At 40.9% G+C, this 24,565-nt stretch overlaps 1 protein-coding gene across 4 annotated transcripts in view; it reads left to right on the top strand.

Annotated features, from left to right (window-relative positions):
- Positions 1 to 24,565, top strand: part of vps8 (VPS8 subunit of CORVET complex) — a 570,470-nt gene that overhangs the window by 309,030 nt on the left and 236,875 nt on the right. For all 4 annotated transcript variants that reach the window (XR_015757598.1, XM_043693080.2, XM_043693078.2 and 1 more), the window contains one exon: positions 9,343 to 9,423. Coding sequence is in view for 3 of the 4 variants with exons in the window: in XM_043693080.2 (XP_043549015.2) it covers positions 9,343 to 9,423 (81 nt within the window). In the remaining variant the exon portion in view is untranslated. The remainder of the gene's footprint in view (positions 1 to 9,342; positions 9,424 to 24,565) is intronic.

Raw genomic sequence — 24,565 nt, 5'->3', positions numbered from 1 at the left:
CTGGTCTTGTTTTCTTTCTGGATAATTTGAATGCTCTTCCTTGAATCTCATACGATCTGTAATTTTCTTTGTTAGCCATGTTTTGGCAACTTTCCACATTTTACTTTTGCACCAGGCAGGAATGACCATTGTTGCAGTTTTCCATGCGTTCTTTGAACTTTCCACTACCTTTCCACCGTCATCTCTTTAAATAACATTCCCCAATCCATCATAGCCAACTCATGCCATCTCTTTAGACTCATGTTAGAGGAATGTTAATGAGGAATTCTATCACATTATGCTCATCTCCAAGGGGCCTCATACAACTCAATTGCCAATTACTCCTTTCTCATTACACCATACCCAGACTAGGATGGCCTGTTCTCTCGTTGGTTCCTCAATATCCAGCAGACCATCCCTCTGCACGTCACTTTATGGCATTGTTATGTATTTGGTTTGCTCAATCTACATACAAATTACGGTCACTTGTAATTACTGATCTTCCTTTATTGCACATGACTCTATTTTCCTGTTTAGTGCTGTTTTCAACATCACCCTTTCAGTTTGGTTTTATGTCACTATTTCTTTTTACTCAGTGTTTCACTGCTCTACCCTAAAGATTCCAATCCTCAGAGCTAATATCCTTCCTCACTATTGCATGAATTTCCTCACTAATCAGCAGTACCTCTGCCTTATCTGTTTTGTTTGTCCTTTCTAAATATGGAATATTCCTGTATGTTCAGTTCCTATCCCTGGTTACCCTGCAACCACATCTCCATAATCTCAACCATATTGTGCCTGTTTTCATTTATTCACACAGTTAATTCATCTACTTTATTTCAAATGGTCTATGCATTAAGGCACAAGCCTTGTTTTTTTATAACATTACTTTTCCCATTCCAATTATCTTCCTGTGTGGTCCTCTTGATTTCTCTGCCCATCATCTTTCTTATTTCCCTTTCTGTCTTTGTTCCTGTCCTTGATTCCCTTTCCTCTGACTCCCTGTGTAAGTTCCCATCTACCTTGACATTTTAGTTTAAAGCTTTCCCAACTGCTCCAGCAAATACTGTCCCCAGGACATTAGTCCCAGTCTTACCATCAGTAACCTGTCCAGTCTGTACTAATCCCACCTCCCCTGGAACCGGTTCCAGTGCCCCAGGAAACTAAAACCTCCCACTCGCACCATCTCTTCAGATCATGTAGAAAATCATTTGATAACTGTACCTTAGCCAACCATTCTTTCAAGTAGGTCAGTGAAGCTGACCCTGTATGTAGACTGTGAAAAGCAGGCACTGTAGAACTAGTGAGGTGAGCTTAATTAGGCTTGTCGCTTGGAAGAGATGTGAAACATTTTAGGTGTGAAATGTGCTGCTTTGATCACAGTGGGGGGGAAAGAAAATTAATATGAAAGCAGAGCTATGAAATTACACAGTCTGAACATCAATGCTGGTATGATTGATCGGTTCAAGTGCAGTTCCTTCAAACATTATTGTTAATAGAAGTAAACCTCCATCTGAAATAAATGAGCTAAGCACTTGAATTTAAACCTGCAGACCAACATGCGATATGGATGAATTGCAATCCATTTGACTATCCAGGTGTTTCAGGAGTGTGTTTGTCACTAGATTTTTAACCCAGCCATTGCAATTGCATCTGACTTCTGGATTTCCCAATCAATCAGGGTATGTGAACGGATACAGTAATGATTGGCAGCAGTCTGCTTCCGGGTTCAAGGATCAGGAGTTGAAAAGAGGTATATACGTATAGAATCCATACAGTGTGGAAACAGACCCTTCAGCCCAACAAGTCCACACCGACCCTCCGAAGAGTAACCCGACCAGACCCATTCCCCTGCCCTATATTTATCCCTTACTAATGCACCTAACTTACACATCCCTGAACACTATGGGTGATTTAGCAAAGCCAATTCACCTAACCTGCACATCCCTGAATGCCAATTCACCTAACCTTAACATCCCTGAATGCCAATTCACCTAACCTTAACATCCCTGAACGCCAATTCACCTAACCTGCACATCATTGAACTGTGGGAGGAAACCCATGCAGATACGGGAAGACCACATAGACAGTCACCAGAGGCTGGAATCGAACCTGGGACCCTGGCACAGTGAGGCAGCAGTGCTAACCACTGAGCCACCATGCTGCCCCAGGGTGTACAGGCAATACCAAAACCTGTCGAAAGAGATCAATGTGGCACGGCAGCACCACGCTTCAGCACTGAGGGAACGGGCTGTCTTCCTAGAAAAGTTGTACCAGCTGAATTCTCTTTGAAGAGATAAGGGGATAGTTTCCAAAGAATCCACTGCAGGAATCATCCATGATAAATAAAGGTGATTTCTGCTGGAATTTCAGCTGTGTCACAGTTTGCTGAAAGGAATTGCAGAGTAAGAGGGAGGGAGCAATAGCTTGCTGCTGTTAAGGTCGCATGACCTCCCTTTGAAAGGCCACTAGAAACAATTTAATTGGAGACTTTTGAAGTGCACCAAGCACAGAAGAACTGACAATTCAATATCCTGGACAATTCCTTTGAAACTTGATATGTTGGAGTTTTGGCAGAGTCCCCATGTGTGACCTCCACCTTTGCTGGAATAACAAATAGCTGGCCACTGTAGGCTTGGTTTTCCACTGGCACAGTTCTTCTTTTTACTCAGGCAATGTTAGATTATTAGATACATATCCCACCTCCTGAGTAATGTTTTGACAGACCCCATATTTACCTCACACAGCCACAACTGCACTTCCCTCAGCCCATTTAGTCCACCAGATCTGACCCAGCACTGCTTCCCCCAGCCATAACTAATTACTGCCACTCACCCTGAGTTACCTTGATACCAGATAATACTTCTCTCGCAACTTTTCATCCTCCCTACTTCTCACCCTGCCCCCTATCCTGGTAACACTCCACTTACCTAGAACTTTATCCCTGGAAACCCCCAACTTCCCTGGAATCCTATGCCAGCAACCTACCCCTCCACAGGAATTGCAGGCCACATCATACCCTGCTTGCCATCTGTCACCATGCCCTCCCAGCTCCCTAACATCACACATACTTTATGTCTTTACAGTTCAACAGTAGCTATTAAAGTTGCTTTCAACACCTCTCAATATCAGATTACAGCAGTTGACAGCTGTAAAAAGAAGGCATCGATTTTCTTGCTCTGACTAAAAAATTCTGCAGTACAGAGGAACTGTCAGAATTGAAGTACTGCTCCATATTTCTGGGGGACCCCATACTGGATATCCTCTTTGAAATGTGGAGCTAGCTCACTTGTTTTGAGATTGCTCATCCTCAGAAAATCCAGCCCATTGACTCCATCCGAGTTCCCTGCTCCTTGCAGCTGTAACAGTTTTGCTGTTGTACCCAAATGATTTTCTTTAACCTGGTGTCCTTTATTTAAAAGGTTGAGACATATATATTGATTCACGTAATCTTTTCAAATTTGTATTTGGATCACATATTTTCATCATAATATTTATATTGCAACGGTAATGTCAAATATGCCACTTCGCAGATTTGAAATCGGAGGTGATCAATATTGATCCCAGATTAAAATGGGTTTTCGAAGGAGGAGAGTGTTAAAGGAAGGGCAGTATTTTTACAGTGATTTGTCTGTGGAATGAACTACCAGAGAAAGTGGTGGATGCAGGTACAGTTACAATGTTAAAAAGACAGTTTGATAAGTTCATGAATAGGAAGGATTTGGAAGGATATGAACTAAATACAGACAGGTGGGACTAGTTTAGTTTGGGAATAGGGTCAGCATGGATTAGTTAGACCAAGATGTCTGTTTTATGCTGTATGACTATGAGAAGAGATACAAAGATATTAGAAAAGCAGAAGAATCTTCCAAACCAATTCATTTGAACTGCTGATAATTTGTGAGATACTTGCACATCCAATCCTTGAGAATTTTTTTTTGTATGTTTCTCATCAAATATTTTTATATCAAACCTTTCTCGCACAAATTGACTGCCTCAATCATCCGTCTCTTTTGCTACTATGTACAAAAGCAACACTGATGTTCTCATCTTGTATCGGTTGAGTGCCTTGTATTTCTCTCCCTTATTAAAGCCTGCCCTCTTGAGAGTACACTGTCAAAAATAATTAACAGAACTGGGACTTTGGCTCGAACAATGAGTAGAGAAAGGTCTTTTTTAAGCTTGTGTTGTCTGGAACAGTTGAAATGGCCAATTTGAGAACAAAATATTTCACATGCTGGTGACAGAAATGTGATTGTCATGGGACAGTTTTCCTTTTGTCATTTTAGTCTTTCTGACAACACTAATTTATCTGAGTCAGCCGTGTAACCAATTGGAAAGAAGAGTAACGGTGAAATAAACCTGCTGCGATGGAAGTTGATAGTGTAAAGGTCAGTGTGAATAAGATACGGGAACGAAATACAGTACACATCAGAAAAGCTGCAGATGGATTCTACTTTGACAAGAATAGCTTTAATGGCTGTCACAGAATTTTGAAGCTTTTGTTCACAGTTTCCAAAAATATCAACTCTGCAATGTTATTATTAACTCACTATGCTATTGTTCTACTTCCACAATGTATTAAATTTCAAGACAAACTATTTTTTCAATTCTCTCTTTTGCTTTTATGGTTTGCTATTCTTAAGCTAGATCCTGGATGCTGGAGTAATTAAGACACTGTTCCGAACTATTGATGAGAGATTTTAGCTCATTGGGACAAGTTGTCAATAGCATTGAGTACCTTAATGTGATTAATCAGTTTCCAACTGACTGATGGAGAGGTGCAGTGGGAAATCTGGCAGCTCTCCTGCAGAACCAAGCCATAAAGTGGCACCGTAGGGTGGGAGAGGGTGGGAAGAAGAAGAAGAGATAAGAATTGGGGACAGTTGAACCAGCAGCAGGCCACAATGTGAGGCTCAGAGACATGCCCATGTTCATCCAGACCCTGAAAGCGTCTGCAACATGGCTTCAAAAGCATTTATTGAATAATCTACATCAGTCCCTTTTAAGAATATGGACTTCTATGTCATTATTAGAGTAATGGCTGTTGACATGCAACCAAACTAAGATCAAGGGAGTGATACAATCTTAGAAGAAATCACTCCAGTATCGAAGCATCCATTTTTCAAGAATAACCTTCCTCCATTAGATAACAGCCATTTCAAATTGTCATTGGCAGTTAACATTCTTTAAAAAAAAGGTTCCAGCCAACAGTAAATAATTTACCATTCTACACTTTATGTTCAAAGTGTTGATATAAATTAAATGCAAGATGTTTTATTGTGCGTTTTTTGTTTAATGATACAGTATGTTTGCATAAAATATATCCTATAAATAGATGTTTGTTGCCTTGAGAGGTAATGTGAAATCCAGGATCCTGATTTTCAGCCCTCCAGCAATCTTTTTCAGGATCAGTGGTGTTCTCCTGAATAATACCCAAAAGTGTGACGTCTCCTGTTTTTTTGAAGAGGGTTTTTGTTTGAGCACTAACCTTTCAATACTCCTGATTTCTGAAAGTATCTGAATGGCAGCAGTGTCTGCTCTAATTTAATTAGATTAGATTAGATTCCCTACAGTATGGAAACAGGCCCTTCAGCCCAACAAGTCCACACTGACTCTTCGAAGAGTAACCCACCCAGATCTGCTCCCCCACCCTATATTTATCCCTAACTAACGTGCCTAACACTATGGGCAGTTTAGCATGGCCAATTCATCTGACCTGCACATCTTTGGATTGTGGGAGGAAACTGGAGCACCCAGAGAAAACCCACGCAGACACAGGGAGAATGTGCAAACTCCACACAGACAGTTGTCCGTGGTGGGACTCTAACCCGAGTCCCTGATACTTTGAGGCAGCAGTGCTAACCACTGAGCTGACCAGGTACCAAATCGTTTTGGAGATAATCTTCTGTAAACCTACATGTCAAGAATTCTCAAGATAATATTATTTTCTTGATCCAATTTTCTGCGGTTGAAAGGATAAAATAATTGCAAGCAAGTCCCTGAAAGCCTCAGGGTTTCTTCCTATCTGTTGCTGGAAGTTTGGTGGCTGAGGTGATAGAGACAACAGAGGAATTGCATATAAAACTATTATTAGTTTTCTTTAGGTCTTACTGTTACAGTAACTTGTTCCAAAGACTTGGAGGTGCCAGTGTTGGACTGGGGTGGACAAAGTTAAAACTCACACAACACCAGGTTCTAGTCCAACAGGTTTATTTGGAAGCACTAGATTGTGGAGCGCCGCTCCTTCAACCATCCTGATGAAGGAGTGGCATTCCAAAAGACAGTGCTTCCAAATAAACCTGTTGGACTAGAACCTGGCATTCTGTGATTTTTAACTTTGTTTTAAAGAAGAGTTATATTGGCTCAAAATGTTAACTCTGTTTCTCACTCCACAGATTGCTGTCAGACCTGCTGAGTTTGTCCAGCACTTGTTATTCTTGTTTCAGATCTCTACAAACTGCAGTATTTTGAGGAACAGATGGAGGCCGTTGAGATGCTTACTCTTATTTACATCACTCAGTGCCAATTATGCCAATCATGGTTGATCTGCATAGTAGCTCATTATACATTTCTTTATTACTTATCCTTGTAATAATTTTGGCAAACAAAAATCTGTAATCTTAGATATAAAGTTAACTAATGGTCAGACATCATGTGGAATTTGTGGAAGAGAGGTCCTATCTTCTACCCTTTTTGTCATGAAGTATTTTTGAATTTCACTCCTGAAAGGTCTGGCTCAGCTTTTTAAACAACGCCACCAGTCCTAGACTCCCCAATCAGTGGTAAATACTTTGTCCCAACTTTCCCTATCAGATTCTTGTAATATCTTTAAAACTTTGAACATATCACCGCTTAATCTTCTCAATTCCAGATACTACAAACCTAGTTTTGTAATCACTAATCATAATTTAACCTTTGGACTTCAGGGGTCATTCTGGTAAATCTAATATTGAATTACAACCATACCAAACAAGACCCGTAACATCATGCACTGACTCCCTCTCAGATTCCCCATAGTCACCTTCTTGAAAATTGAATCCCTTCCCCAATCCCTTTGCCTTTGCATTCTACCAGGACCTTTCTTCACTGGTACGTAAGAGGTACAGAGGTGACCTTATAGAAGTTTATAAAATAATGAGGGGTACAGATGCAGTTAATGGTCTTTTCCTTTTCCTCAGCATGGGGAGGCACATTTTAAGGTGAGAGGAGAGAGATTTTAATAAGACATAAGTGGCAAATTATTTACATAAAGGGCTATTCACGTGTGAAATGAACTTCCTGAGGAAGTGATGGATATGGATACAATTACAACATTTAGAAGACATTTGGATAAGTGCATAAATAGCAAATGTTTGGAGGATATGAGCGAGGAGCAGACAGGTGGGACTAGTTTAGTTTGGGATTATATTCGGCATGGACTGGTTGGATTGAAGAGTCTCTTTCCATGCTGTATGACTCAGACTCTACGACCTAATTCACAAATCTGCCATTACTGTGTAGGAAGTGCTGCTAACAGAGGTTTTCTTTACTGTGGCCTATATTTATCTCTTAACAATGACTCTAGCATTTGGGAAATCTTTTTTAAAAAACATACAAAGCTATTCAAAATGATTTTGTTGGATATTCAAATGTGCTTTGTTTTTTTTTCAACAGCTGATTCCACTTCATTATTTGAAATCTCCCCAAAATCTACCTATATGACCAATCTTTTGATTATATTTTCTAGTGTCTCCTTGTGTACTTCTCATTATTTTTTGCCTAATAATTATTTTGTGAAACATCTTAAAATGTCAAAGGCATTGTATGCATTCAAATTGTTAATACAATTGTTTTTACATTTATTCAGGCACTCTATAATGAGCAGAAACTGATCAAAATTGATTAATATCAAGCTGAAGCAACAGGGTCATCTTTCTCCTTATTTCTGTTTCATTAGCAGCTGGAATACTGATTCTGACAAAAGTTTAGAATAGTTGAAGGCCTATGGTCATTGTGTATTGATTTGGTGTCATACAGTATTTGGGCTTAACTTTGATTCTTTAATTAACTGAGTTTCTGAGCCAAATTTAGGAAATTTGGAAAGTCTCATGCTAGGTGACATTTTACTTCTCATGCAGCTTGATTATCAAGTCATTTACATCGACCTCTGAGCAGATCGGTTTAGACTGTCTGACGTGAAGTACTGGTTGAGGTGGAGCATTTTCCAACTTAACATTGGCAGAGAGAGAACTCCCCAGCAAAGTCCCTGCACCTTTCCTGCTTACTTTGACTAAACTCTATTGTGCACAGACGTGGAGTCCAGCTCAGCTTCAAACCCAATCTTCTATTCATGGTCAAAGCTTATGTTTCTACTTCTCCAGTGATGGCCTTCCTTCAGTCTCAATACTACTGAGTACTTAAGCTATGCTTCATTGGTTCCCAGTTCAATTTCTACAATGTTTTCCTTGGCAATTCCTGTGAAGATAGTTCATCCACAAAGCTGCATTTACTACATTTTGATCTGTTATCATCACTATCCTCCCCCATTTCTAATGTTGTCTGGTCCCCATCATGTTAAATTCACTCTCCTTGCCAAGTTTATAAATATTGTCACAGATTTTCTCTCCCTTTATGCTGCAGCCTCCTTCTACTTTATGTCCCAATACTTCATTTTCCTGACTCTGCATTCCTTACCAGTCTCCACCTTCAGCAATAAGTAAAGATAAAGTTGCCATAGTCCCAGAAGACTGCTGTCTTATCAGAGATAGAGAGATAACTGCTGGTGGTTTAACAACTGGTGAGGGTCACCATTACCTCAGGCAAGGGGAGAGGTTGAGACAAGTGTCCTTCATGGTACCAAGGTGCATTAGTCTGGGGAAATGTAAAGTAATAGGGTAGGGAATAGGCCTGTGTGGGATACTCTTCGGAGGGTTGGTGTAGACTTGTTGGGCCAAATGGCCTGTTTCCACACTGTAGGAATTCTGCAACAGCTGATGTGGGAACTGGACCCATGTTGTTGGCGTCACCCTGCATGGCAAATCAGCCATTCAGCCAACTGAGCTAACCAACCTTTTCAGCAATAACATTTAGCGATCTTGGTGTTGTACTCAGAAATCCCTCATTAAAACCCCTTGCCTTTGTTCACTAATTTTTCCCAGTTTATTTCCAATTCAGTTCAACTCCTTGCAGTAGTTGCTAAGTTAAAGGTTCTATTTATCAATGTAAATGATTATATGAATTAGATGGCTGAGAAAATAGTATACAGGAGAAGTGCTTTCATATCATATTTGAGCTGTTATACCTTTAGTGATATTAGAATGTGACTGGTTAGGATTCTTCTGCAGTACATTAATGGTTGTCTCATGCCTTCTCTACTTACAGGATCCAATGTATGCAAAAGGAAAACTGGGAGAGATTCAAACACTCGTACTTGGAATGTTAGACACCTTCAATTACGAGCAAGTGAGTAATCCGGAAGACTGTTCTAATCAGCATTATCCCCATTCCTCAAACAATCATGGTCTGTGTGCATTTTGAAAGGAGTAAAGACTGTAGAAATACTTTTCCCTCAAAATGGTAGATTTATTTTGACCCTTGTTGTCAGTACCCGAACATTACGAGACTGACTATAATTCAAAAGCATTTAAAAGTGCTTACTGCATTGCATCAGAACTTATTGGGATATTCTTAAGCAATCAAAAGCACTATATAATTTCCAGTTCCTTGATTGATAGACACTCAGTTCATCTATTGATTTGGGTTAGGTGTAGAAGAGCAAGTATGTACCATGAGAACTTGTGTAAAAGTTGTGAGCTTAAAACGATAGCAATATTTGGCTAAGCTTTTTGGTGACCAAAGTATTTAAGTGCATATTTTATCCCTCAAAGCCTCCAACCTGGCAACATCCTTGTAAATCTTTTCTGAACTCTTTCAAGTTTCACATCTTTTCAATAGAAAGGAGATCAGAATTGCATGCAATATACCAAAAGTGGCCTAACCAATGTCCTGTACAGCCGCAACATGATCTTCCAACTCCTGTACTCAATACTCGGACCAATAACGGAAAGCATATCAAACACTGCCTTCAATATGCTATCTATCTGCAACTCTACTTTCAAGGAGCTATGAACCTGCACTCCAAGGTCTGTTTGTTCAGCGATACTCACAAGGAGCTTACCATTAAGTGTATAAGTCTTGCAAAGATTTGCTTTCCCAAAATGCAGTACCTCACATTTATCTAAATGAAATTCCATCTGCCACTTCTCAGCCCATTGGCCCATCTAGCCAAGATCCCATTGTAATCTGAGGTAATCTTCTTCACTGTCCACCACACCTCCAATTGTGGTGTCATCTGCAAACTTACTAACTATATGTCTTATACTCACATCCAAATCATTTATATAAATGACAAAAAATAGCTGACCCAGCACCGATCCTTGTGGTGCTCCACTGGTCACAGGCCTCCAGTCTGAAAAACAACCCTTCACCACCACCCTCAATCTTCTACTTTTGAGCCAGTCTTGTATTCAAATGGCTAGTTCATCCTTTACTCCATGAGACCTAACCTTGCTCACCAGTGTCCCATGGGGAACCTTGTCAAATGCCTTACTGAAGTCCATATGGATCACGTCTACTGCTCTGCCCTCATCAATCCTCTTTGTTACTTCTTCAATAAACTCAATCAAGTTTGTGAGACATGATTTCCCATGTACAAAGCCATGTTGACTATCCCTAATCAGTCCTTGCCTTTCCAAATACATGTACATCCTGTCTCTCAGGTTTCCCTCCAACAACTTGCCCACCAGTGACATCAGGCTCACTGGACTATGGTTCTCTGGCTTGCCCTTACCACCTTTCTTAAACAGTGGAAAATCGTTAGCAAACTTTCAGTCTTCTGGCACCTCACCTGTGACCATCGATGATACAAATATCTCAGTAAAAGATCAGATAAGCAATCACTTCCCTAGCTTACAACAGAGCTCTAGGGTACACCTGATCAGGTCCTGTGGATGGTGCGAACCCATTCATTCCAATGGGAAATTTACCTTCCCAGCAGCCCCCGGTCCCTGGTTCTGGAACATTCCCTGTAGTCTGTTCGGGCTGCAGTAAGCCACGGGTAACTGAAACTGTGGAAACTGACTTCGCGGATACAGCAGTTGCCCTGTACTGTCGTACCATTACAGTAATTCTGAAAACCTGGAATGGAGCTTGATGGCTGACGGACTGGAAGACCCAGAACAGAGCGGTACGGCCAGCAGACTGGAAAGTCAGAAGGGAGTGCATCGCGTAGGCACACTGACTCATAAATGTTGATCTGTAACTGTGAAGAACTAGGGTCGACCTTTTATCAGCAGGATGTTCGCAGTTCATCCCCTCTGGATATCAGATTCATTACATAGAATTAGGAAATAACTAAGCCCCTAGCATAGGCTTTAGTTGTTTCCCAAAGAATGGATAGGCTACTGGCCGAGCCTGAATTAATATCTAAGAAAACCCTGAACTCAATAGAAAATAATTCAATAAACTTGCTATCCCTGAGGATGAAGGGGCCCAGTCACCAGTGCCTTGAGCCTACCACCATATCCTTACTCTTAACCATTAAATAGTGATATTGTCAATTGTACATGACACCACCGAGCCCAGATGTGCTTCAGGAGTCAGAAAAAGATCAATCCTGGTATGGCATTTATGTGGGTGCAAAAAGAATGTGAAGTCCCTCTCAGTAGGGTGAAGGTGCCTCCAAACACCTACCAACCCCAATTCAGCACACCGATCCCTTAATTGTTTATATCGCAAAGTGGAAATCGGCGGGCCTTTGGGCAATCTGTCTAACGTAGGGCCTATGAGACAATTAAAATCCCCTCCTATGGTGATATGTTGAGATGCAAGGTTAACCAGTCTATAAAGTGTGTTTGGTAAGAACTTAAGAGGGGTGGGCCGGAGGGCAGTAAACATTTAAGATCCCGTATTCTTCCCCATGTATCAAAGCTTTAAGGATTACAAATCTCCCATGTGTGTCTTTAATGCACTTGAAAAACATAAATGGGAGATTCTTTCTAACTAAAATGGCCACCCCTCTACTCCTCATATTGAAAGATGAAAAATAAACCCGGTCATACCCATTCTGTTACAGCTTCAAGTGCTCTGCATCATCCAAGTGTGTTTCTTCTAATAAGGCAATGTCCACCCTCTCCCTTTTCAGGCTGGAAAGGTACCTTCTTCCTCTTGACAGGTGAGTGATCCCCTTTAATATCCCATATGCACCACTAAAGCACATCCTTAGCCATAACCTCCTATAGCACCATTTTGTCTCAGAGAGGAATAACCCGAACTACAGATCACTGAGCTTTAATGCAAAAGAATCCGCAAAACCCAAAAACTACACAGACTAAAATAACTCCAGCCAACAAATCTGCAAAACTTACAAAAACTATGTACAGCAAAAACAGAAAAACAAAAAATCACCAAAGACACTGTTTGGAGGAGTTGATCCCCATTCAAAGGGAGTACCTACACATCCTACAACCCTTCTAAACATCCCAACTGCCCTCTCAACTCCTTCCAACTAGGGTCACACAACATACACCGAGCACCCGGGAGAGAAGAAACAAACACCCAAGAGAGAGGTTATTACTGAAAACAAGTAAACTAAAAATAAAAATGTCACCATCCCTTAACATTACTGAGAGATTAAAGATAAATATTCTATCCATCCTGGACCTCATCTCACGCAACTTATTACCAGAAAGGAGAGTCCACCAAGTCCTTTTTAAAGAAGAGCAAACCCAAACAGCTCTGTCCTCTACGCCCATTCGGCCGTTCGACTTCAGTCAACGTGTCCACAAAGTTCTTCGCTTTCTCTGGTGAGTCGAAGAAATGTATGAATCCGTTATGATTGATCTGAAGCACCACTGGATATCTTAAAAAAATACTGGATCCCAAGCTCTCTCAATATCCTCTTGACGCAATTGTAGGACTTCCTTTTCTGGACCACTGCTGCCGAGAAGTCTTGAAAAAACATGATCCTGGAGCCGCCATATACCAACGCCTTCACCCCCTCCCCTGGGCTCTAGAGGCTTCCATGACACTCTGCTTCTCTTTATAATGATGAAACCTCACCAGGACAGGCATGGGCGCTGATCCACACCTGGTTTTCATGCTGCGATCTGGTGGGCTTTTTCAATTTTTATCCTTCTCTTCTCAACCTCCAAACCAAGGAACTCTGGGAACCACTTCTCGATGAACTCCACTGGCCGCTCACCTTTCGTCCCCTCTGGTATGCCAGCAATGCGCAGGTTCTTTCTTCTGCCCCTGTTTGAGACCATCTACCAGATCCAACAAACCCTGGACCTGTGTTTCCAGGGCTTCAGTTGGCCCTTAGAGTCAGTCTTTGCCTTCTAATCCCTGCAGCCTGGCGCTCAAGCTGATCGGTCCTTTTTCCCAAGTCTTGCAGCATAGCAGATACAGGAGCCAGCTTCTCGATTTTTTTTTCCTGGATTTGCTTCCCCAGGACCTTGCGAGATTTGGCCAGCTCCTCAACCAGGGTCTGGTGAGTAAGCGAGCCCCCTGCTTCAGTGGGCTGGGCCGTAGCCCCGGCCCCAGCCCCAGGTGAGCTTCCGCCTTTCTTCAGCATTCTCCTGCTGCAAGGACAAAGGTCAGTAAGATTTTTTCAGGTTTCTAACTCCTTTACTGTGTTGTTACTCACAGTAAAGTGTTTGAGATGGCTCCTGGCTCTGTCGAGTCAGTGTTGCAGCGCAGAGCCCAGCAAACGCGATCCTACCAGGACGCCGCCATCTTGGATCTCCCCATTTAAGAGCATTTTATAGAATCTCATGCATTGTTTTCCAGTTAAAAATCACAAACTACCAGATTATAGTGCAACAGGTTTCTTTGGAAGCACTGGCTTTTGGAGTGCTGCTCCTTCATCAGGTGATTGTGGAGTATAAGATCGTAGGATACAGAATTTATAGCAAATGTTTACAGTGTGATGTAACTGAAATTATATATTGAAAAAGACCTGGATTGTTTAAGTCTTTCATCTTTTAGAATGACCATGTTGGTTTCAGTTCTTTTATATGTAAATCGCAAAGCTTTCTTAAAGTTACATTCTCAAGTGAACTTTAACAATTGGTGCCATGTTGGCCCAGATAATGCATTGAAGGTTTGAGATGCCCTTTGTGACGCTGTCTGTGCTCCACTGCTCAGACTGATTCTAATCTAAAGAAGGGATTTACAGAATCTTATGTGGATTCTTGCAGTTTTTGAGCAAGATAAAATGTAATTCTGCAAGTAACCTGTATGTGTGTATGTGCATGTGGGTGTGTGCGCGCGGGAGTTGGGATAGGGGGAGGGTATGAGTGTCTGAGAGAGTGTGTGTATGAGTGTGGGAGTGTATGTGTGAGCATATGAGAGAGAGCTTATTTTGCATAGAGGAGAGAGATGGTTGGCTGTCATATCCACAATTGTGCACACGTTCCTTGTGGGTACAATGTTGATGAAAGCAATCCACCAGAGAGAGAAAAAAACAGTTGGGTTTCAAGGTCATATTCTGAATGATTAAGATTGATGAAATTAATTAGATTCAAAATTACTGTCAAATCAAAAGGATAGAGTTGATGATAAAATGATTATTTTGACTATTAGTGGACATTGAAACTCCACAGGCATCTGCTAGGAGTTTTGTCATGTTTACATTATTCATAAGCGATATGAAGAAATGCACTATTCTTTGCATCAAATAGAAAATCTGGCTTGGAGTTGGTGTTTCGATTGTTAGGCTTTCAGCCTTATTCAACTCTCCTTGCTGCCTATATGTTAGAATTGGGGCTGTGGATAATTCAGCTCTATTGTCGATCACAGTGAGTGAGCTCCTAACATTTACAGACTAAGTTCATTTGCTCAGTTGTGCTGTTTGGCTGAGTCATCAAAACTCTACTAGCTTGTATCATCATCTTCAGGAGCAGACAGTCAAGGGGAAAGAATCAGTGTGGACATTGGAGAAGGTTAAGGAAACAAAGATACAACGCGACTGATTTTGATAAAGAAAGTGCAATCTTCTCTACATCAGAAATTTGCTGGTGAAACTCAAAAGGTCTGGCAGCATCTGTGGAAGAAAGCAGAGTTAACGTTTCAATACCGGTGACACTTCATCTGAACTGATAGGTGCAGGAAGTGCCAAGGGTGGAAAGCGGACCGGTGGAGATGGAGCCCAGAGACACAGAGATAAGAAAAGGTTAGGTAAATGAGGAGATTATGGATGGCACACCAGGACAGAAGAGAAGCTGACTAGGTGATAATGAGAGCTGAGGGTAGCAGAGAATGGTTAGTCTGTGCTGAAAGCAAACCATGTAATGTGATAATAAGCCTCTCAGTGGGTGGAATCATAGAATTCCAACAGTGCAGAAAGAGGCCATTTGGCCTATTGAGTCCACACCAACCCTCCGAAGGGTATACCACCCAGATCCAGCCCACCACCATATCCTCATAAAACCATGTTTACCAAGACTAATTCATGTAGCTTGTACATCCCTGGACTCTATGAACAACCTAGTGTGGCCAATCCACATAACCTGTACATCTTTGGACTGCAGGAGAAAACTGGAGTACCTGGAGGAAACCCACACAGACATGGGGAGAATGTGTAAACTCCACAACAGGCAGTCACCCAAAGTTGGAATCAAACCCGGGCCCCTTACTGACCGCCACAGTGCCTGTGCTAGAAACCTGTGTTATAACAGGGTTGGATAAAAAAAAACGTGGAAGGATGGAATCAAGCTCTGAAGTTATTCAACTCTATGTTGGGTCCTCGAGATTGTAGGGATCCCAAGTGATAAATGAGATTTTGTTCTTCAAGCCTGCAATGAGGCTTGCTGGTAGACAGCAGCAAAAGGAATGTTGGCTGGAAACATGGTGGTATATTAAACGGGACAGACAACTAGAAGCGCTGGGTCATTTTTATGGACAAACGTAGGTGTTTTATGCAAAGACATCACCCAGTCTGCGTTTCATCACCCCAGGGTAGAGGAGACCACACTGTGATTGAATGAAGTGCAGGTAAGTTGCTACTTCATCTGGAAGGTGTATCTGGGGTTTTGGATAGTGAGGAGGGAGGAGGTAACAGTGCAGGTATTACACCTTTGGAATGCAGACAAGGGAGGGGAGAGGAATATGTGTCCAGTTGGTGTATGCTGTTGGAAGTGACGGAAATGGCAGCTTACACGCCTTTGGATGCTGAGTTTGGTGGGGTATGAAGTGAAGACCAGGGTCTCTCTCATTGTTGTAGGAGGGGTGAGGCCAGAAGTGTGGTGGATGGGCCAAATGCAGCTAAGGGCTCCATTGACCGTGGTAGCAAGGAATATTTGATTGAGGAAAAGCATGATTATTTCTGAGTGCCCCCCACAGCAGAATGTGACAGAGATGAAGAAACTGGGAGATGGGGGTGGGAGTCCTTAGAGGAAGCAGGGTGAGAGGATATATTGTCACAGTAACTGTGGGAGCTGGTGGGTTTGCAATGGATATCAGTGGGCAGCCTATCCCCAGAAATGGAAACAGCGATGTCGAGGGAGTGAAAGGAGAAGTTGGAGATGGACCAGGTGAATGTGAGGGCTAAGTGGAAATTGGACGTAATATTGCTAAATGTTTCCAGTTCAGTATAAGAGAAGGAAGCAGCGCTGATGATGCCATCGAAGTACCGGGGGAAGGGCACTAAGTACGTTCGGAACAAGGACAAGTATAACCTATTGTTCACTTATGGATTGAAAAGCTTCAAAGGAAAAAAAGACACGGTTTAATTAAAACATTGGATGCGTTAGAGTGGAATGTTTGCTGACATCCGCACCTTTGCAGAAGTTAATTTAATTTCTCAATCTGCAGTTGTTTGCATACATTAGGTTGTGGATGGGTCTGTTTGTTTTCTCTTGTCCCACTTGGTCCTGAGTGTCTGTTTGAAAATGCAGATTTTGTGTTTCATTATTAATGAGAATTTGTAAGTCTAGCAGTCCAATTGCTTGAGCTGTGAATATTTGAGGAGATTAAGAGATATCTGGTGCTTTGCGCAGTATTCAAAAGAGCTTGAATTGGCCTAAAATGAAACTTGTTTGTTATACACTTACCATTCCAATTTAAATCATGGGATAAAGAAGGGGATATCAAAAATATGACTACATACAACATGATAAGACATAGGAGCTGAATTAGGCCATTTGGCCCATTGAGTCTGCTTTGCCATTCAATCATGGCTGATATGTTTCTCAACCCCATTCTCCTGCCTTCCCCCCATAACCCATAAGACATAGGAGTGGAAGTAAGGCCATTCGGTCCATCAAGTCCACTCCGCCATTCAATCATGGCTGATGGGCATTTCAACTGCACTTATCCGCATTCTCCCTGTAGCCCTTAATTCCTTGGGACATCAAGAATTTATCAATCTCTGCCTTAAAGACATCTAGCATCCCGGCCTCCACTGTACTCCACGGCAATGAATTCCACAGACCCACCACTCTCTGGCTGAAGAAATGTCTCCGCATTTCTGATCTGAATTTACCCCCTCTAATTCTAAGGCTGTGTCCACGGGTCCTAGTCTCTTCGACTAACGGAAACAATTTCCTATCGTCCACCCTTTCCAAGCCATGTATTATCTTGTAAGTTTCTATTAGATCTCCCCCTAACCTTCCAAACTCCAATGAATACAATCCCAGGATCCTCAGCCGTTCCTTGTATGTTACCCTTGATCCCCTTACCAATTAAGAACCTGTCTCTCTTAAACACGCTGAAAGACTCAACTTTGACATTCTCTGTGACGATGAGTTTCACAGATTAACCATCCTCTGGCTGAAAAAAATTCCTCCTCATCTCCATTCTAAAGGGTCATTCTTTCACTCTTTGGCTGTGCCCTCAGGTCCTAGTCTCTTCGACTAACGGAACAATTTCCTATCGTCCACCCTTTCCAAGCCATGTATTATCTTGTAAGTTTCTATTAGATCTCCCCTTAAACTTCTAACCTCCAATGAATACAATCTCTGTCCTACCAGAGGAAACCTCTTCTCCAGGTTCACTCCATCCAGACCTCTCAGTATTGCGTAAGTTTCAATCAGATGACCTGTCATCCTTCTAAAATCAGTCTCTGTGTGATCATGGTGCTCTGTAGACTGTTTGCTGTTGTGTGTTGAATCAATAGACTTTGCGATAAAATAATTACCCCTCACTTTTAATAATTTAGCTGACTGGATGACAGTATTATTGATCAGCACTGAGGAAATGTATATCAAAGAAACAAAACTTATAATTCAAATACTATAAACCTGGCTAAAACTAATTCAAATAATGGTTGCATTTTATAATCAAGTTAGTTCTGATCAACAATCAATCTCAGTGCTGCTAGACATCTCCCTACATTGTATTCAGCTAGATGGCAAAACAAAGTGTCCTGTAGTTCCTTTAACTTGACATTGTCATTTGTGTCAAGAGCAGAAGGTCACCTTAATATCCCAAACTGTGGCTGTGTAGGTAATAAAGGGATAAACATACCTATGTTACTGTGACATTGAAATGATGCAATTTCTTCTGGTGTTAAAGCTGTCCATTACGTATAATCATTTCCACGTTTTTGTTCCAGATATAATCAACATTGTATGGTTAATGAACTGGTATTCTCTCAAAAATATGAGTTTTTACACAAATTACTTTTTATTTCCCTTTTTTGAGTGAGTTTTGGAAAAAAGCAGAAAATAAATCTGCATTGATGACTTAGTGCACCTTCTCTGACATCCTGATATTTGGTGATCCTGAACCGATTTCATTTCCTTTCACGAATCATATGGTACTGAAATTCTCCTGCAAGAGATGTGATGAACCAACTCTTCCCACTCCCCTAACAGCCAACATCAGGATTTTCAAATTTCACATGCACAAGATTTTGCCATTCCATCTTTTTTAATACTTCATCCTTTGAATAGAAATAGGAATTCTAATTTCATATTGAGGATGCCAAAGAGTCTTTTGAGTGGTATAGTAATATAGCTAGGTCAACATATCAACCTAGGAAACTACTTTGGTTGCACTTGATGCTTAGACCAGACTCTGCTATTTGCACACACTAACTGTTGGAGTAGATAGTTCTGTTTTTCAAAGTAGAAAGCTAGATGGAGATATCAGAATGTCATCATAGGGACTTGACAAAAACATCTTGGGTGAATTTAAGAACACCATTCCAGACTTGGTGGAATAATTAATGATGTTAATTCAGTTATTTCTAACTTGGCAGCCACATAATTTACAGATTGACACTGCCTCCCAATCTTGCCTTTCATTTGGCAGCAGTACCTGCTCTTTGGCTTAGATTCATCTGGAATGAAGAGAATACTAAGATTATCTTATTGCATTATTTTACGGGTTCTTCGGATAACAGACTTTCTGTGTTTACTGGTATTTTTAAAGATTGAACCCATTGTCTTTAATGGATTATTTGCATTTAATTATGTGTCATGCAGAATCTGTCTGTTGAGCTCCAACGATAATGATATCAATTCAATGAAGGTGCCTTGGCAGAACAGGAAAGTGATGCTGGTGGTATTTTAGATTCCAGGCATGCTAAATTCCAAAATGCAAGAATACTAAAGCACAAAGGATTGAAATTGAGCAACATGTTGACTGCTATTCAAAAAATTATATGATTACTCTTTGGGCTTCTATATTGCAGCTAAGAAATCCTTGTTAAAATGTTCCTGTTCCTGGTTTTATTTTCTTGGGCCATTAATAGCAGTTCACATAAAATTCTGAAGTGTTTACGTTATTTAATTTGCCTTCATACACTTTGTTCTTATTTGTTTCAATCATGCTTTTTAATGACATATCAATTTAAATAGCATGTTTCAGATTGCTGATTTCTAGAAAATAAGGCCTTTTCAAACTACAATTCCAAGTTCACATTGACTTGTCAGAAGGGATAGCACTATACTGAGTAGAATTAACTGTTGATGTTCTGATATATGAGAAGCACAAGGTCAGTATAGTCATAAAACAAGCTGCAGTGTTTGGGCAAAGTTTTGTTCTCACGAAAGAAAGAGATTCGTAGTTCAGTGTTTTGTTTACCAAGCCTTATGTAGCCAATTAATAGTGGTCTCCAGCTTTAGCATTTTAACTCAGAGTTTCCTCTAGTCCTGAACTGTTGCAATGTTTACAGAAAATAGTTGATTTCAAAATACTAAGGTGATAGTGAAAGTACAAGGTATTGTGTCTGTTGCAGTAGCTATACAAAGACCATGTTTGGATTTTGCTGTTTTTTGGCTTGTTTTTTTTCCCTTGAGTTAATAGATGTTTTAGTACAGTCTAGTGGTAGGTGGTCAATCTCTTCCTGCTGCCTATTCTTTATATATAAAGTCTAATGTGATAAAGTACTGGTTCTACAACCGTAAAGGCTTAACAGCAGAGACTAGTCGTTTACTCACATAGAAACGTTATGCTTTCAACAGAATGACTTTTATTGAGAGGCAGGTAATGTGATGAATATAATAGGAACAGTTTTTTTTTAGTTTTAAACAAATTATTCTAATTCAAGACCATAAAATTGGTGTGGTGTAAACTCCTTGCCAAGGGAAAATAGCTTCCTTTACTAAATGAGTGTTTGTATCATATAGCATTTTCTGTAATTCAGACAATGCTGATCCTAGATTCACTGCAGTCAACTGAATGTAACTTTGCTAACACAGGAAATAGTTGAGGAAATCTGGCCATCATGGCTCAGTGGGTAGCATATGCACCTTGAATCATAGGGTTATGAGTTCAAGTTCTACTCCATTACTTGAACACAAACATTGGCACTCCAGTCCAGTCTTTGAGATGACATATTAAACCTGAGGCCCTGCTGGCAGTCTCGGGTGGACACAAAATTCCCATGATGCTTTTTGAAAAAAAAATAGTCAAAGGCATTATCCCCGGTGTCCTGAGCAATACAGAACAATCAGTTATCTGAACATCAATTATCCGAATTTCAGATTATCTGAACAAGATCTCAAGGTCCTGTAAAATGTTATCCGTTTTCCAAACAATCAGTTATCCAAACAAAATACTCCCCACGTGTCTCGTTCGAGTAATTGAGGTTGTTCTGTATTTGTTGCCTCTTTATCTGGTCGTCATCCTGTTTCTCTTACTGTGTGCACATTGGCTGCTGAGTTTCCCATTTTACGACATTGATTCCACTTCACAATTACTTCACAAGGCTGTAAGGTGCCTTGGGATAAGCTGTACTCATGAAAAGAACTATAAAAATGCAATTCTTTCTTTTTCTCTTGCTTGAAAACATCTAAGCTGTTTTGAACTATGTGATAAACTCTCACTGGAATCCTGTGTATCATCATGAAATCATCTATTATTGGGAAGTATATCACATAAGGTTTATGGCTTCAGTAAAGTTCTGGTCTCTCATTTCCCAACACGTGAAATCTTATTGTATGAATGTTTAATAAGCATAGTTCTATGGCCTTGCATTTAACAATGTATAAAATGTATATTGTATTTATTGAGCCAGGCAACTCACTATTTAATATAATGACAGCAGCAGAAAGCCCTTTGGAAGAAAGATTGCATCTCCCATCTGTTATTGAAAGTTGAAACAATTTTAATGTGCAGTAGTTATTGTCTTGGGGAGCCCAGTTCTCTGCCAATGAAAGACATTAAAAAGTTGAATACAGTCGATATAACTGGAACGATAAATTCTCATTATATTTTAGTCAATATTTCTGGAGCAGAGACAGCATTAAACTGACAATGGTAATTAAGCAAAATGAACAAGTTTGTTAGAGTCAATCTCTGGCATTCCTAGATGGTGAGAACTATCTGCTTTAAAACAAAAAAAAAGTATTTGAAAGCAAATACGTAACCATCATACATTCATGTTCTTATATACTACATTACCTCCAGAGACCAATAACTTTAAAAATGGAGATTTGAATTCTCAGTGATTGTCTCAATGGAGTACATGGCAATCTTTCATACTTAAGTCTTTTACTGTAACTAACAAGTGAAATTAACATCGAGTAAACATTAATTTAGTAGGCAACTAGCCCACTAACTTATTGAACTTAACACAACTGAGAAACTGAACACTCTGTAAATACGGCGAAAGTGGGTACTGCAGATGCTGGAGATTAGAGTGAAGATTAGAGTGGTGCTGGAAAAGCACAGCAGGTCTGGCAGCATCCAAGGAGCAGGAAAATCGACATTTCGGGCAAAGGCCCATTCCTGATTAAGGTCTTTTGCCCGAAACGTCGATTTTCCTGCTTCTCGGATGCTGCCTGACCTGCTTGTTTTTCCAGCACCACTTTAATCTTCACTCTGTCAATACATTAGACCAGACTCTACGACGTACTGTAGCTTTTACAGGAATCGGTCCAAAATCATTCCCAGCTTCCAACAAACTCCCACTTCCCATTTCCATGAATCACAATGCCTGTCGAAATTCATTTCTCTCACTTTCTGAAACGCCCAAACCAAATTCCAGAAACAAAGTTAAAAATCACACAATACCAGGTTGTAGTCCAACAGGTTTAATTGGAAGCACACTAGCTTTCGGAGCACCGCACCTTCATCAGGTGATAGTGGAGGACTCGATCGTAACACAGAATTTATAGCAAAAATTTACAGTGTGATGTAACTGAAATTATACATTGAAATATTGATTGTGACAATCAATTTTTCAATGTATAATTTCAGTTACATCACACTGTAAATTTTTGCTATAAATTCTGTGTTACGATCGAGCGCTCCACTACCACCTGATGAAGGTGCGGTGCTCCGAAAGCTAGTGTGCTTCCAATTAAACCTGTTGGACTACAACCTGGTGTTGTGTGATTTTTAACTTTGTACACCCAGTCTAACACCGGCATCTCCAAATCATTCCAGAAACAAGACCATGATGTGAGGACCCCTGTTGATTAAGCCAGGGTGAGTATTCCAGTGTCCTTAAATTTCCATGTGTCTCTTCAAACAGAAATGTGTTGCCATCTGCATTCTTCCTGGTGGCTGACAGAACATTGTGGGCGGCACGGTGGCACAGTAGTAGCTGCCTCACAGCGCCAGAGACCCGGGTTCAATTCCCGCCTCAGGCGACTCTCTGTGTGGAGTTTTCAAGTTCTCCTTGTGTCTGCGTGGGTTTCCTCCGGGTGCTCCGGTTTCCTCCCACAGTCCAAAAATGTGCAGGTTAGGTGAATTGGCCAAGTTAAATTGCCTGTAGTGTTAGGTGAAGGGGTAAATGTAGGGGAATGGGTCTGGGTGGGTTGCGCTTCGGCAGGTCGGTGTGGACTTGTTGGGCCGAAGGGCCTGTTTCCACACTGTAAGTAATCTAAAAAAAATCTAACATTGCTTTTTCTTCTGTCTGAGTTCGCACGCTCTCTCTCTCTCTCTCTCTCTCTCTCTCTCTCTCTCTCTCTCTCTCTCTCTCTCTGTGCACTCTCTGTCCGGATCTTTGAGTCAGCAAGAGTGAAACCAGTGGCAACCAGATCACATTGTCTTATTGACAGGCAAAAGAAGTCAGAGGGCACGTGCATCATTTTGCTTTGAATTAAGAGAAACAGTTGAAACCCCGCAGTCTCCCATGAAAACTCACATGCATAATCCTCTCATAGAACATGTTCCAGGGTTGTGGGGTTGTGAAGTTTTTACAAATAAATCAGGATCATTTAGACCTTAATTATGAAACCTTCAACCCTTGGAAGGGCTGCAATGCATACAAAATCAAGTGACTGTTATGTTGGGGGACTTCATAGAATCTCTACGATGTGGAAGCAGGCCATTTGGCCCATGAAGTCCATACCGACACTCTAAAGAGCATTCCACCCCTACCCCCTACCATATCCCTGAAACTCTCCATTTCCCATGGCTAATCCACCTAGCCTGCACACTATGGGGAATCTAGCCTCGCCAACATCTTTAGATTGTGGGAGGAAGACTGAGCAACTGGTCAGTCACTGAGGAAACCCATGTAGACATGGGGACAATATGCAAACTCTACACAGGCAGTCACCCATGGATGGAATTGAACCTAGGTCCCTGGTACTGTGAGGCAGCAGTGCTAACCACTGTGCAGCCATCACTTCTTGACATGGGTAGACAAAGGATATGACAAAAACCTCAAAAATTAAATTGTAAGTATAGTAAGAAGTACTTGGTGTGGGCTGATCCATACAGAGGCGTTCAGGATTCAAGTTGGGAACAATTTGAGGCCACTGAGGCACTTTTAAGTCGGAACGGGGTTTGATTCTGTAAATCCAAAAGAACTGAAGCAATTGCGAGAAAAATGAACAGCAGAGCTCTAACCAAGTGTTGACACTTGATTTCCTTCCTCTCAATAGAGTAGGAATCTTTTAGGATATTTTTCAACTATTTCTAACACTGCATCAGTCATTCCATGATAAAAAAAATACATAAGTCCTCAGTTAAAGTTGTGGCTGTGTTCCTGAAAATCTCAACTTTAAAAGAGTCATTTATTCTTAAAGGAACCTACTTTCAAGTCGTTTAGCTCTTTTGGACATGTTTTACCCTCTGAAGAAAAACAGTATACCAGTTGAAATACTTCACAGCACTGTGCCTTCCTAACTGAAATAAGTCCCAA

This window comes from Chiloscyllium plagiosum, unplaced genomic scaffold, assembly GCF_037043375.1.
Source record: "Chiloscyllium plagiosum isolate Xiang-an unplaced genomic scaffold, Cpla_swu_hap1 HiC_scaffold_7, whole genome shotgun sequence".
Taxonomy (NCBI): domain Eukaryota; kingdom Metazoa; phylum Chordata; class Chondrichthyes; order Orectolobiformes; family Hemiscylliidae; genus Chiloscyllium; species Chiloscyllium plagiosum.
Note: the sequence above shows the minus strand (reverse complement) of the source record. Positions and strands in the feature narration are given on the sequence as shown.